The 14,351-nt window shown below is 49.1% G+C and overlaps 2 protein-coding genes across 8 annotated transcripts in view; both read right to left on the bottom strand.

The window, feature by feature from the left end:
• Nucleotides 1-10,381, bottom strand: part of ATP1A1 (ATPase Na+/K+ transporting subunit alpha 1) — a 29,142-nt gene extending 18,761 nt beyond the window's left edge. The window contains exons 1-2 of the mRNA XM_074370255.1: nt 10,101-10,381; nt 4-108 (exon numbers count right to left, since the gene is read on the bottom strand). Coding sequence (XP_074226356.1) covers nt 4-108; nt 10,101-10,112 — 117 coding nt within the window. The 5' untranslated portion in view covers nt 10,113-10,381. The remainder of the gene's footprint in view (nt 1-3; nt 109-10,100) is intronic.
• A 752-nt stretch (nt 10,382-11,133) lies between these two features.
• The window catches only part of MAB21L3 (mab-21 like 3), a 261,064-nt gene continuing 257,846 nt past the window's right edge, over nt 11,134-14,351 (bottom strand). For 5 of the 7 annotated variants that reach the window (XM_074370260.1, XM_074370258.1, XM_074370259.1 and 2 more), the window contains 3 exons: nt 13,141-13,214; nt 11,463-11,646; nt 11,134-11,259 (listed from right to left, as the gene is read on the bottom strand). The gene's annotated coding sequence lies outside the window, so the exon portion shown is untranslated. Of the gene's footprint in view, nt 11,260-11,462; nt 11,647-12,115; nt 12,213-13,140; nt 13,215-14,351 lie in introns of those variants that run through there. The other 2 variants (XM_074370261.1, XM_074370262.1) reach the window with 2 other exon arrangements.

Here is a 14,351-nt window from a genome sequence, read left to right as displayed (position 1 = left end):
TACCATGGAAACTTCCTTCTTCAGCTCATCCATATCCCTCTCTTTCTTGGCCTTCTTTTTGTCGCCATGCTCTGAAACGGCAGCGGGTTCATATTTATCGCGTCCAACCTACAGGAGAACGTGGGAACGGTGTGGTTGTGAATTAGGAGCAGCATCTCAAAACTCAAGATTGTGAGGAAAGGAATCTCAGCCATGTTAGGACAGCATCCTTTTGAACAGTGGCTGGGGCAATATCCATGGAAGCGTGTGTTTACGCCGCACACTCAAGAGCAGTGTTACTACAAACGGACTCATCATTAACTGGAGACAGGCCACCTGCACCAGTGCGAAAGTCATGCCAGGCCTCAGAAGGGCCCTGCCAGTTGCTTCCACTTGGGGTAAATGGTGGAGGGGAGAGGGTTTGCGCTGTCAAAATCTCCATACCTTGGCCTCCCATCTTCCCCAATGAAAAAATGAAACTATGTTTACATCCTAACTTCGAGGACAACGCGTGCACCTGCATTCTGAATCAGACAGGCCTGAGTTCCAATCCTGGGCTCCCCACTCACCAGCTGCCTGTCCTCCGGCAAGTCACTAATTCTCAAGTTCCAAGTTTCTCTTCCCTAGGGTGGAGCATGTAATACTGCCTACCTCCTCAAAAGTTTGACAGGATTAACTGATCAACACCTCCATGCTAATTACTTTTATCATGTTTAAATTCTTATCTTTGCAAAGAAGTGGTGACATCAAGTTTAAACATCTTTAGGGATCACCTAAGGGCTCTAAGCTTTTCTTCTTAAAAAAAAAAAAAAAAGCCAGCCCAAGAGTCCTTAAAATTCTTAAAAAAGTGAAAGACAAAAAAGGGAGCCCCCGCCCCAGCCTGCAGTCTGAGAATAAAGCCCCCAAATGCAAGTCACTGGAAATGTTTTGCCACGAGCAGGAGGGAGGAAAAAGCATGTGCATTATCACACAATTCACAGGATCCACCCACGCCTCTTAAAAACTGGAACAATTTTGAGAGAAAATGTTGATTCTATAGTTTAAATTTAGATTGCTCCACTCCCCCACCTCCTGTTTAAAATGTCTGAGCTCAGCTACACAAAGGCTGAACTTAGCGCTCCACAGCGCCACCCCGGAGCAGGCGAGGCCCCTCACTGCAGGCACCCCCACCCCACCAAGGGCCTCCCGCAACCGCTATCGCCTCAGAAGGGCAAAGAAAGGCGATGTGAACAGTTTACTTATAATGGATGATAACACAGTGCTATTTCTATTCATTTGTGGCTCTCCCTGGCTCATGTCTAACTTACAGAAGGACATGACCATCCACTAAAAGCAACAAGCAGAAGTGAGTCTGGATTAAAATTTCACTGAGCTGAAAATAAAAATAAATTAAAAAAGCGAACAGCACAGGTGTCTTTCAGTCATAGCTGACACGGCTATGCCAAAGAAATACAGTATTCACTTGAATTTGAAAATATGCTCTTAAGACTGTCAAGAGATCTGCCCCAAGTCAGCTGGTGTTGCCCACATTGTAGAGACACTTGGAGCAGACTCGTGTGGTCACATTTACCGTGTTCCTTGACAACTAATTTTTTTCCAGAGTGTTGTTTAGTGTCAATAATATCTTATCTGCTAAGAATGAAGCAGGTCTAAAGATAGTCAGCATTCTTGACATTCTCTCCACTGTGGAGCAACTACATCTGTGAGTGCCTCTCTGGGAGAGCCCTCGGTGCCAGAGCTGAAATGGAAAATCATCATGCACGCTGAAAGCAAACAGGAAGACAGGACAAAATGGAAAGGTGAGGCTCCCACCAGAGGGGAACCATGGTCTGAGTGGGATTTCCTTCGTCTGTTTCATGAGGAAGCACAGCACTTAAAAATCATTTCCGAGACATTGACTAGGGATCTCTTAAAGACTTATGTGGCCAGTTTCTATTGATTTTTAAAATCTAGTTCGCAAATTCTCTTTCAGCAAGTTGAGTATCATTAAAATATATTTAATTTCAATATATGGAAATCGGAGTTGAAAATCCCTCTGCCTTGCCACTTATGTGCTTTCATTATTTTCAGACTTTCAATATTTTTCACTCCAAGAGGGGGCGAGAACTATTGGAGGAGCCAGGCCTTGGACTCGTTCCAAAGTCTTATCCCCACTTACAAAATAGGTAGCTGGGATTCAGGATTCCCTAATCACCCTCCCCTTCCTTCATCAATTCATGGTATTTAAGGGGGAGCCTCAATGAGAACATTTGTGAAAGACACACAAAGTATTCACAAGTGAAATTTCCTTTCCTTCAAGATTTTAATTATTTCACTAGGCAATATTTGTCAAGAAGATCAGGCGGCTCATATAATTTGGTTCTTTCCTCCAAGTAAAAGAATAATGCTAGCTCATCTGGATGGGAACCAAGTATTAATTCAGCCTCTACCAGTCTCAATGACTAGAGTTTCAAAAAAAAAAAAAAAATCTGTGTGTGTGCGTGCGTGCGTGCGTGCGTGTGTGTGTGTGTGTGTGTGTGTGTGTTTGGAGGGAGGGTGCAGGAACAACTTAAAAACGGATTAAGACAACATTTTCTCTATTCTTTTAAAAGCTTTTGAAAAAAAAACAAGGTCATGACAAGGGGAAAGATAACTGGTCTCCCCAGTCTACTGCAGTGACCTCCACATTCCTCTCGGCGGTGGGGTACACAACTCCTGCTTTTTTCATTAGAAAAGTCAGATCAGCTCCCCCACCCCTGGCCCCACCATGCTGCAGGTGATGGCACCCTTCGGGCACCACCGTGGTGTCTCTGAGGAAAGGTACAACAGGGGCTCAAGGCCTCCGCTGTGAACAAGAAGTCAGTTGGGTTCCGGTTCTTTTTTTCCATTCTAATTTGGGAAGTGGGAGGTCACAGCAAGGGCAGGGGCTTGCCCAGAGTGACACAGCCTCCAGTGTGTCATCCCCTCACCCTGTGCTTCCCAGGGGTTTCATCTCCTCAGACTGACTCTGAGTTGTGCCACCACTCAATCTGAGTAGCCGGAAAGGGTGCCCAGGAGAGGAGGAGGGAACACGCTTGACAGGAGGAACCATGGTTAACCATCGCTCCTTTAAAACACAGCCTGAATCCTTACAATGAGCAAGGCCCCCCGGGGACCTGCTGGGGCTGGAGATGCCCCTCCCTCTTCTCCAGTGATTAATGATTTTAAGGGGGTGGAGTGGGAGGTAGACATGACAGGTGCAGAAAAGGAAAGTTATCCCCCAGTTTCTAAAAAGGCACACATCAAAAGGTGCACGGAGTTTAGGAGAGCAGCCTCCATCCCAGAGGTGAGTCACTAGAGGTCTGTGTAAGCTGAAGCCGCCCCGAGGCCTTCAGACCCACCTCAACCAGTCTCCCTCAGGGCCGGCCTCAGAGGCTTTCTTGACAGTGCTGTCTGAGTGCATGTCTGGCCACACTTCCCACCATATCAGCAAAATGCCCTGTGGCCAGCAGGGAGCTTGGAGTTCTTCCGACATCAGAAATTGCTGCTGATAAAAGTCTAGAGGGTACTTGGGAGCTGAGATGTCTACGTCCCTTAGTCAGGACTATTGATGGTGCTTGTAAGGTCAGCCCAAGTCACTCTCGCTCTGTCATGTGCCAGGGATGGGACCTTGAACAGTCAGCCTAATGCCTGGTGTAACTACAAAAGAATCCAGGGTAGGCACCCTGATAGCCTGATTACTCGAGGGGCCGCCGTCAAACCTGAAAACAAAACACCAAAAAACTGCACTGTTTTCAAGGCTGACAGACAAACAAAAGCTTTGTGCTATCAAGAAGGGCCAGGAGAAGGATCCAAGCCACTGCCCCAAAGGTGGCCCACGTCAAAGCTGGCCAAGAGGTTTGTAGAAACGGCACCTCTGAACCCAATTTGGCAAATTCCACCTTAGCAGGGAATGCAGAGGGGTGGGATGGTCTCTGGTCCTGCCAGTTGCCCAGAGGCACTGCTACAGGACAGGCTTTCCAATCTTCCTGTGGTGATATATTATTAAATCGTTATCAAACACAATCGCATATGTGAAGGCACTCTGCAAAAAGCGCTATGGGTTATTATAACTTGGTTTTAATTAACATATAAATCACTATCATTCCTCAGTACGAAAGTCTTTTTAAACCTTAAAAAAACAACAACAACAAAAAAACCCACCTCATTTTGGGCATTTTTAATTTCATCATCAATTGAAACTTAAAAGATAAGAGAAATGACCACGCCCAGTTCATCACACCTCCAATTGCTCCTAAATGACTTAAGTAGTTTAGTTTATGTACAAGGAATTTTCTAGCCAGGGATCTGAGGCTAGAGATGGCTGGGGCTGAGGGAAGACAGCCCAGAGCAGCACTGGGGGCAGGCAAGGAAGGAACAGGAGGTGATCGAGGGACCACCATGCCTTCACATTCCTTCACTCACTCACCTAAGCCAGCAGTGAGCTGGAGTATCAAGTAGCAAGGCCAAAGCACTGGGTCTCTTTATGAGCCCAGCTCAGTACCTCCAAACTTGGGCTGCAGCCCATCAGCCGGCAGGGGGCAAAGAAAACAGCTCCAGCTCTAGCCAGCGGGTTCCCTCGGCCCCAGATGAACAAGGCTTAACCTTCCTCCCCCCTCTCCCCACATGTAAATTTTTAACCAGGCTGCCAGCCCACCCTCCCTGCAATCGTATGTCCATGACCATTAAAAAAAATTCTAAAACATCTAAATGATCAACATATTTTAGATTTACTAACTCTTTAAAAATGTGCTTTGTTTTCTCAGTTTAGGGAAAAAAAAAAACCCTGTTTTTCCAATGGGGTTATCTTATGAAGAGTTAAAATGTTCTGCCCGTTTCCCCAATTTGCGGCCCTCCTCACCCCTTTTTCATTTTGTCAGACCACTCTGGCTAGTGCTACTCAAAGGAAGTTGAGGGTTTAAGAGACAATGGATTAATGACTGACACAGGCATTAACAGGGGACTTAATCAATTTCCAGTAAGTCCTGATCATGCCTCAGTTGGCACCCTGAAGCCTACGGTGGGATGTAAAACGGCTGCCGAGCTGAAGGGGACAAAGGCAGTGCAAGGCCCTAGAGAAATGTCACCTGAGTTGAAATAAAACAAATATGGCACCATGGAAGCACCATGTAGAGGGTACAGGAAAAACACAAGAGGATAACACCCCAGAGTGTGTGAGGCCCTGCCCTCACCATGATGACAAACTGGAAAGATAAACACCAAGGTGTTTGGAGCCATAAAACCTTAAGACTCTGATCATCCGGCCCCCAAACAACAGGGGCCCCAGAGACGACAGGACAAGCCATCAAGGATCACCTCTCCAGATCACCAACAGAAAACACCTGATACTTGTTACTAAGTAGGGATACAGAGATCATTCACGTTCAGATATAATTCATCGAAAAGTCACAAAGGAACTAAGGAATGGGGTCTACCAGCCAAAATTCCCTTGGAAAAACTGCAGGGCAGGTCGGGGGGTGGACTGGGGTGCCTCTCTTCTCACTGACAGGACGTGCTATCCCCAACAGTCAGTCAAACACACGTGAAGAAATTCTTGTGGATTCCCGACAACAGATTTAAGCACAACTAAGGAGGTGACTCATATGCAAAGAACAGCCTCTGACTCCAGCCAAAGAACACACTTCCTCTCACACTCAATTCACTGCAATGTGAGAGAAGTTCAAACCTGACTAGGTTATGTCTCCTTTTCCCAAAATATAAAAACGAAAGAGAGTTTAAAAAGACTGTTAGTGGGCTTTTTAAAATTCTCTGTCCTCCACATTATCACTTGCTGGACACGTAATTTCAGCAGAATCCAGAATCGGACAGCTCTGGCAGGGATGGGGAAACATTCTGCCCAGTGTTTTGCTGTCCAAAAGCAGCCACTCTGATGACCGTGAGCCCATCTGATCTGACACTCGTGTTTCTTCTTCTGGCCTGCTGGCTGGCAGAGCGCCCTGGGCGGCTAGAAGAAGGCACACAAATGTTCACCCTCCCGCCCATCACAGAGGGCTGAAAAGCCCATTTTATTTCGCAAGACTTTGACACACACTCTAAAAATGTAAAGCCCTTTACTTGAAAAATGAAAGTAGACGAAAGTTCCAAGATGCTGTTCCACTGCATCTCAGCACTGTCCCCTGACACTTCCACTCAGCTGCCCTTTGGAAAGTAATTCATAATATTTCCCATTCTTTTCAATGTTCAGGTGAAAGAAAAATGGTTTTCTAGTTTTGAAAAGGCTTAGGACTAACTGATGAACAGCAAATTCACAGTTCATAAAGACCAGATCTTCCCTCAGAGCTGGACCATCACTCACACGTGCTCTGTACTCTCTCTAAACAAAACAGGTGACTTCCCCTGGGTGAGTATTCAACCTAATGGCCAGATGGGGAAACTGACACTTCAGGGCTTTTTAAGTTTTTGTTTTAAATCAAGAAACTAATTTTACTTACTTTTCCATACAAAATCCTTCAAAAACTATTCCTTAAAGCCTCTTTCATTCTGCAGTTTCGGTATTCTGCTTAAAAGAAGAGTCTCACTGGACAGAAAGTCACTTATCTGCTGATTTGTTGCTAAAATAACCAGAAAACAATGATTTAGAAGGGTTTCAGAATGCAGAATGTTCAGTACCAAGCCTATGGTGCTTTATAATGTTGAATTCACCACTTTTTATTTTAAATGCAATTTAGAAACAGCATTTCCAGGGGTCTGGATATTTTATGTTTTTTTAGCTGTCCCTGGATCAACACTTTACTGGATTTTAAAAAATCTCCCCCCCCCCTTTAGGGGTGGGGGTGTCAGGTTTAGCCTACTTTCAATCTTCTCAGACTTATGATGCAGACCTCCCCCTTTCTACCCTCCCACCCAAAGGTGAGTCACCAGAGTGTTACAAACTTACTGGCAGAGAACACTACAAAGTAACAAACAGTAAGTTACCCAAAGAGAATACACCCTCAGAACAGGGTACAGAACTGGGAGGGAGTGGGGGCCACTTAACAGGCAAAGGGTGTGATGCAACCTTGACCTTCTTTGTCCCCAGGGCTAGTCACTAGTTCCTCCAGTAACCAGGCCACTTGCTTGGGCCGGGCCTGGGCAAAATTCCACTCTGAGGACTCTCCCTGACAATGTTTTCAGTCTAAAGTACCAGCTTTATAGCAGCCAGAGGGGATTTAGTCACACTTTCAAGTTGAGCTCCAAAAGGGCAGCTGATAATGTTACCATACAACCAGGATTTCTGCTGACATGTGTACCCCTTGTGCAATCTTCACCTGAACCCTCTTCCCTGCTCTTTATATCACTACCCATAAGCTGTGATTTTTCTTGGTAACTAAGTTAATATTCAAACAATGGAAAACTGCAGTAGAGGACCTGGTGACATCCCCCCTCCCCCTCATCTTTTGTGAACTTGAGGGAAAAAAAGAGTTTCTTGCGTACCTTTGGTGAGCCAAAGGGTTGTGGGTGGTAGGCCTGGTTGTGGATTTAAGCCAAGTCACTGGCAAAAACACCCAGTATGAAAAAAAGGACAAAATCCTATTTCATCCAGGAATGATTCAGCAGGAGCTGTTCTTTCATTTCCTTCCCAAAAGCTCAGGAAATCGATTTTTAAGGAGAAACAAAAATCACCTGAAAAATCATCATCAAAATCTAGGCCCCCAACAGTAGTGGGAAGAGGAGGTGAAGAAATTAACAATGACCTTAAAAATCAGCTGCCAACACAGGCTTCCTGGTTAACCAATTATCAGCAGGGCTTTAGTCACCTCTCCACCCACATTTTAATCCCCATGTGGAAAAATCCTAACATTTCAGCATAAAATATCCTTCTAAACATTTGGACTATCACAGTAAATCACTGGGGACAAAAGGGGTAACTTTACCCAAGGAGAACCACCACCACCACCACCACACACACACACACACACACACACACACACACACACACACACACACACACACACATACATACACAACCACCGATGTATCATGTTCAATTTATCAGAGTCCCCAAAATACTAACTACCAACCAGCAGATAAGTGGCATTATCAGCTTGTGTTAACCGGTTACTGTTCACTTTTGTGTTTGCTAGCTGCTAGATGTTTTCTTAGGATCCATAAGACATCTTGGTTGAGCCTCCACAACCCAGGTGTGTTGCTGTCTTTACCACTACTGTTCATGTGTGTGGTTACGAAAGGGATATATGGATCTATGGACATAACTTAGTCAAACGTCTCTCTGGTCCATTAATTCAGCACCACAAACACCCCAGTCTCATCTGAAAAATAACTTTATAGAGTTCTGCATATAAGGCAATCTTAAGGACTGGGTGACTATTCAGGCTGGGGAGACCACAGGCTGTTCAGGAATCAGGGACATCTGGTGTGTCACTAACCAACCATTTGACCTTGAGCAAATCACTTCACCTTCCTAGGCCTCGGGTACATATCTATGAGCTCCACGGCCCCCCAAATCAGTCACGTGTGGCTCAGGACGTGAACTACGGCTTTTGAGGGGGGAGAGATGAAGGAATGAGCTTTGAAGCGCCTGTTTACCGGCGTGACCAAGGGCTTGATGGTGTGCCACCAGCACAGGCCACTAACCCAGTTTTCATCGCCGGGAGCACAGAGGCTGGCACTCAGCTCTTTGACTTTAGCTACTTGACCTGAGCCAGCCCTCCTCCGCATTTTGTGCTTTTCAAAGATACAAGTTGTGCATTCCCACTTCTAATCCTCTCTACCAGGTCCAAGCCTTTCAATGACCTCCTTCAAAACCCATTTAGAGTCCCCAAAGAATGCACCCTCTCTCTTCGCTCATCACCACATGGAGGAGCCCCCAGAACCTTCAAAGACCTACTGCCCCCAGAACCTTCAAAGACCTACTAAGTGCGAGGCACTGTGCAAGCTCTGGATACAATGGAGCACATTCTCTCCTACCAGTATTCCCACAACCTGGTCCTTTCATCTCATCAGGTGATATTTTCGGCTGTTATTTTGTATCAACTTTTCTCAACTGGACTTTGGCCCCGTTGGGATCTGGGACCCAGTCTCTTGTTGTAGCTGCGGGTCATCACAGTTCCCGTTGTCTGGTATCCCCACAGCGTTCCCTCCCCTGTCCCGTGGACCCTTCCTTCCTTGGGAAACCGCTCTTCCGCGGGTCAGCACTCCCACCCCGCCTCTCGTCCTTTCTCGAGATTATTGTATCCAGAGGCCCTCGTGGATCAGCCTGTCCTCCTTCCAGGCTCATCCTTCCAAATAAAATCTACACACACCCTCCCCACCAGGAAGATGACCACTCCAGTTGCTCCAGCAGTCCTGGGTGCATCCCGTGTTTACGGAAAATAGCTCATTAAAGCTCCCAAAAGTATACCTTAAAGGCCATCTTAGGGCGAAGACACACCCTTTCTGGCACCAGCCCGCCCGACCGGCTCCGCAGTAAGGCGAAGCCAGCTTTTTCCTTTGGGGGGAGGGCGGCCGCCTCTGCGAGCTACTAGCTAAGCACCGGCGCTTCCAGGAGAAGGAACCTGGGACCTTAAAGCCGCCCTCACGTCGGAAGCCCCCCAGCGCCCAGGCTGGAACCGCGGCGGGAACCACAGCCAGGGATGGGGCTAAGGAGAGGGCCCCAGGGGAAGGGGAGGAGCACGCCTTTCCTCGGGGCACGGAGGGCGGAGGGAAAAAGGAAGGCGAGAGACGGGAGGTGAGGGCGGGCGGAGGGAGGAGAGGGGAGGGGAGGGGAGGAGGGAGGGGAGCGGGTTGGGGATGCCGCCGGCGGCCCGCTCCTGGTCTGGGCCGCCCAGACGCCGTCCTCCCTCCTCCTCCCGGGCCCGAGGCTCCCAGGCGCCGCCTCCAGGAACCCCCGGGCCCGCGGCGCACTTGGACTAGGGGGCCCGCAGCCCCACTCGAGGGTCCTCGGCGCTCCCTTCCCCCGCCCGCCCGCCCCCCATTACTGCGCTCCCTACATTTCCAAAGTGCGTCGTCTTTTAAGCCTCGCCGCTCTGCCAACCCATTCCGCGCCGCGCCGCTTCCTCCTCCTCCGCCTCCCGCTGGCTGCGGTCGCCCTCCTGACTTCCTCCTCTTCCCTCTCCGCCCCTCAGGGAGCCCCGCGCCCCTCCCCGGGCTCGCCGGACACTCACCCCCTTCCCCATGTTGGCGGTGGTCCGTGCCTGGCGCCGGGTCCTGTCGCTAGAGAATCAGGGGAAAAGAAGAGAGCGGCTCCCGGCCGAGCGAGTGCGGCCGGGGGAGCAAAGAGGACGGAGCTAGGGCTGCCGCCGGGCGGGAATGAGGGAAGACGGCCGGCGGCTCAGGCCGATGCCGCTGCTGCCGCTGCCGCCGCAGACGCCGCCGCCGCCGCCGGGGCTGCTACCGCTGCTGCTGCCACGTGTCCGCCTCCTCCCGCCGCTGCTCTGCGCCCCAGACCCCGCCGCAGCTCAAGCCCGCGCCTCCTCCTCACTTCCTAAAATATGCAACCTGCGTGCTGGCCCCGCCCACACAGCGGCACGTCACCGTTACCGGAGCAACCTGACACCGGCCGCGGGCCTGGCTCCGCCCCCGCCCCAAGCCCCACCCCCGGGCCGGGGCTGAGGCGGCTGCTGCTGGTCGCGGCTGCTGCTGGTCGGGGCTCCCGGCAGGAGGGCGCCGGGGCCTGGGGCGCGCGTGCCCAAGTCCCGGGAGGTTGCGGCCGCGCCACTGCGGGACGCGCCGGCTGGCTGGCCGGCTGGGACTCGGCCGGCTTGCAGCTCCCGTGCCCCTCCTCCCGCCGCCCTGCGTGACCGGCCTGCTTTGGAGGGCACGCAAGGTCCGCAGTGGGTGCGGGTACGTCTTCCGAACTGGGCCCCCGAATCTCCGCGGACCTGGGACAGGCATCTCGCGTGGAGGAGCCTTTCTGTTTTTCAAGGAGCTCCTCTGGGACTAAGGGAAGCTCCGGGATGGAGGTGGGGGGCGGTGCGGGTGTGACTGCAGCCAGCGCCGGCAGAAAGGACTTAGCCTCCCTGCGGAGTCCAGGCCGCCCTGCAGAGTCCAGGCCTCGCACCCACCTGCGGATGGCCTCCCCAGCCAGCCTCTTGGTGCCCTCCTGAATGCCTCCTCTGGTCTGGGACCCCAGTTATCCACTTCCTACAGGGCCTGAGCTGGCCTTACCAGTGGTTCCAAGCTCCTTCTCCGTCTTTTGCTTCAAGACCCCCCAAATGACAATCCAGAGGGCGTGCAATGAATTCATTCATGCTGCTGTGTGAACGAATCCTGCTTGTCCAGTTTGGGGATTCATTCGCTTTTGAGGAGAGGAATACCTGGAACCTGAAGGAATGCGTATCTTTAGCAACAGGGGCCGACTGAAGGGGAGATGTTTGAGGACCTGTCTGGTACCTCTCCTTGCCTCCCACATGGCACAGCAAGGCCTCTTGGGGCGCAGGCTTTGGTGCTCAAAGGGACCTGGGCCTGGACTGTGGTGAGGAGCCCAGGAACCTCCCTCCCCCACACCCCACCCCGGCCCCTCCAACCCCAAGAGCCCTGGCCTGGCTGCGCTGTGCGGCTTTCCTCCCATTGTAGCTTCTGCAGAGGCTACGGTGGCTGACGGTCTCCAACAGTTGAAAAGCAAGTATCATTAACAACGTCTTCAGGATGTCAGGATGTCAAGTATACCCTGGGGAAGCACACGATTCGCGGGAGAAAGTCACTCCATGTCTGGGAATTCCAACAAGAAACAAGGAAAATATTAACGTTCTAAGCAAGCTGAGGCTGGCCCTACCAACTTCAAGTACTAATTTAACACAAATAGATAAAGATGTGAAGCTGGAAAGAAATAAGGAGAGAAGGAAGAAAGAAAAAGGGGTGTGGGGGGGGAAACTAGCAACTGTGTTATCAGTTAGGCCATTAGGGTAGTTCTTACTCTGTTTCTTCTATGAGTCTCTTTCCTCTTGCCCAAGAATGCATTGTTAAGGGCTGGTGCCTCCGCCAGAGATCTTCGGCTTTGGTTAAATCAGTGCAGGCCCCGAGGAGCCGAGGAATTGTAAACTAAAATCAAATTCATGACTGCTGGGGAAAGAGCCCTCGAATCCAGAGCTGAGTTCCTAACGCTGCTAATTCAACAGGAGGAATTTATGGAGTGCTATCAGGGCTCTGTCTCCACGGGTCTAGAAAATGCTTGATTTTCATGCCCTACATCCACCATTACTGCTAACCTGCAGGAGGCTTTTGCTTGCTGAAGATCTCTCAGCTCGTTTGAGATTAATTATCCCTTGGGCCCTGGTCTGAATGGAAAAAGCACAGCAAGGACAATAAAATGTAGGAAGCAAAAGTCTGAACAATGTAGACTTCCCCTGCCAGCTGATCACCTTTTCCTCCCTTCAAAAGTAAAATTATTGGGAGGAGGGGTATGGCTCAGTGGTAGGCAGAGTGCCCACTTAGCATGCACAAGGTCCTGGGTTCAATCCCCAGTACCTCCACTAAAATAAATACACCTAATTACCTCCCCCCAGAAATATACAAATAAAAATAATTTTTAAGAAAAAATAAAATTATCATTTTTTTCATTCAACCACATAACCCTGATATACCAAGGCATTTCCTTTGGTCTCTAAAGCTATTTACTTGACAGCTGAGGATTACTGACTTTCCTTACAGGTTGACCTCAAGGCTCTAGTTCTATTCGAGTGGGGAAAAGGCAAAAAAAAAAAAAAAAAAGACAAGAAATGGTAACTAAAAGCCATTATTTTTATCTTCACCTCTGCATAGCACTTCCACATATAAAAATCCTGTGGGATTCTCCCAAGTCTGGGAGGTAAAGGGCTTTAGCTGCATTTTACAGAGAGGGAAACTGGAGGCTCAAGGACTTTATTCTCACAAGGCCACTGAGCCAGTGAGTAGACAAGCCTGGCCTGAAAACTGCAAAATGAAAGCCGTTTTCCGACTTGTAAAGTTTGGTCTCTGAGCATAGCACCAAGGAAGTTTTGGTGGGACACTAGCAGTTGCTTTCAACATTGCTTTCTGTACAAATACAGCGGGTTTCCATATGCCTCTCCTCTTTCATAACCAAGAAGACCTCACCGAGGGCCTTTTCCCCCTATTCCTACTCTTCATCAGTCTACTATGTGCATGGCCGTAAGGCAGAGGACGGTTTCTTCTACAGAAATGCCCGATACAGATCAACAAACCCTCCTCCCGCCTGTTCTGACCCACCTGGTCCTGCCTCTGGAGGCGAATCCCGCTCCATCTGCAAGTCATCTGATTATGCCGTGTTTTTCATTTCAGTCCTATTGAAAGAAATATAATTCAACAAAAACATTTCGGGGTATCAGAAAGGGCCTTGCTGTTGTTCCTCTAGAGTTGATGTTTCTATAAATGCTACACCCAAGTGGTAAGGTCTAGGCATTTCTGGGCACTTTTCAAGGGTGTTTTTAGGGGTAAAGTTTATTGCTGGGAGTTGAGGACAGTATTTAATAGGAGACGTGTGGGGAGGGTATAGCTCAATGGTAGAGTGCTTGCCTAGCATGTGTGAGGTCCTGGGTTCAATCCCCAGGACCTCCATTAAATACAGAAATAGATATATAAACCTAATTACCTACCTCCCCTAGGGGAATAAAAGTCTAAAACAAAAATAAGAGAAGGGGAAAAGTATGGTAAAGAAGCAGGAGTTGCAAATGTTTTATGGGAAAGAACGATGGAAAGAATCCCTGCCGGGTTGTAATATGGAGCCCTGGACATGCCTGTACAATTAAGACAAAGGGACGCCATGGTCAGAACTGATGGGCAGAGGTCTCAGATGAGAGAGGGCTGCCTTGAAACACAGGTGACCAATGGGGGAGAAGTCCTTTTGAGGGGACTGGCTTCTTTCCTCTTGGGAGAGGTTTCTGAATGGAACCTTAGAGATCAAACACTCCCCTCATTTTACATGAAGAAACTGATGCCCAGGGAGTGATTGGCACTGGATAGTCCCAGGACGGTGGCAGAACTGTTGTGCACCTTGTCGACCTCCCAGAGCAGTGCAGAGGATAAAAGGAACTTCCAGAAGAGAAGATGGGGCGAATTCTACCTCTTATCCTATCTGCCTCTTATCCTATCAGCTGTTATTAAGCTCCCAGCTTGGGAAACAATTAAACTGATGGGCCCAGAGACTCAGTGTTTGCAGCCTTCAAGGCTGCCAAATGTGGATGGCTTCGAGGAGGATTTGACACAACCACGGAGGCTTGGCCCAGTCATTATGAACAGTCAGCAGTTGTATGAAAAATATGATGCAAGTAAATATTTTGAGCCAAGAGTGCTAGCACTTTGAGTAAGTACTTGCTGAAATGAATAAACATGCTTTTGCAATTAAGGGCTTTACAATAAGATTTGGAAGACTACACGAAGTTAGCATTTTCCATAGGAAACAAGTATTTGGGAGACCCATG

Source organism: Camelus bactrianus, chromosome 9 (genome assembly GCF_048773025.1).
Source record: "Camelus bactrianus isolate YW-2024 breed Bactrian camel chromosome 9, ASM4877302v1, whole genome shotgun sequence".
NCBI classification, from domain to species: Eukaryota; Metazoa; Chordata; class Mammalia; order Artiodactyla; family Camelidae; genus Camelus; species Camelus bactrianus.
The sequence above is the reverse complement of the archived record's forward strand: the minus strand, read 5'-3'. Positions and strand labels throughout refer to the sequence as shown.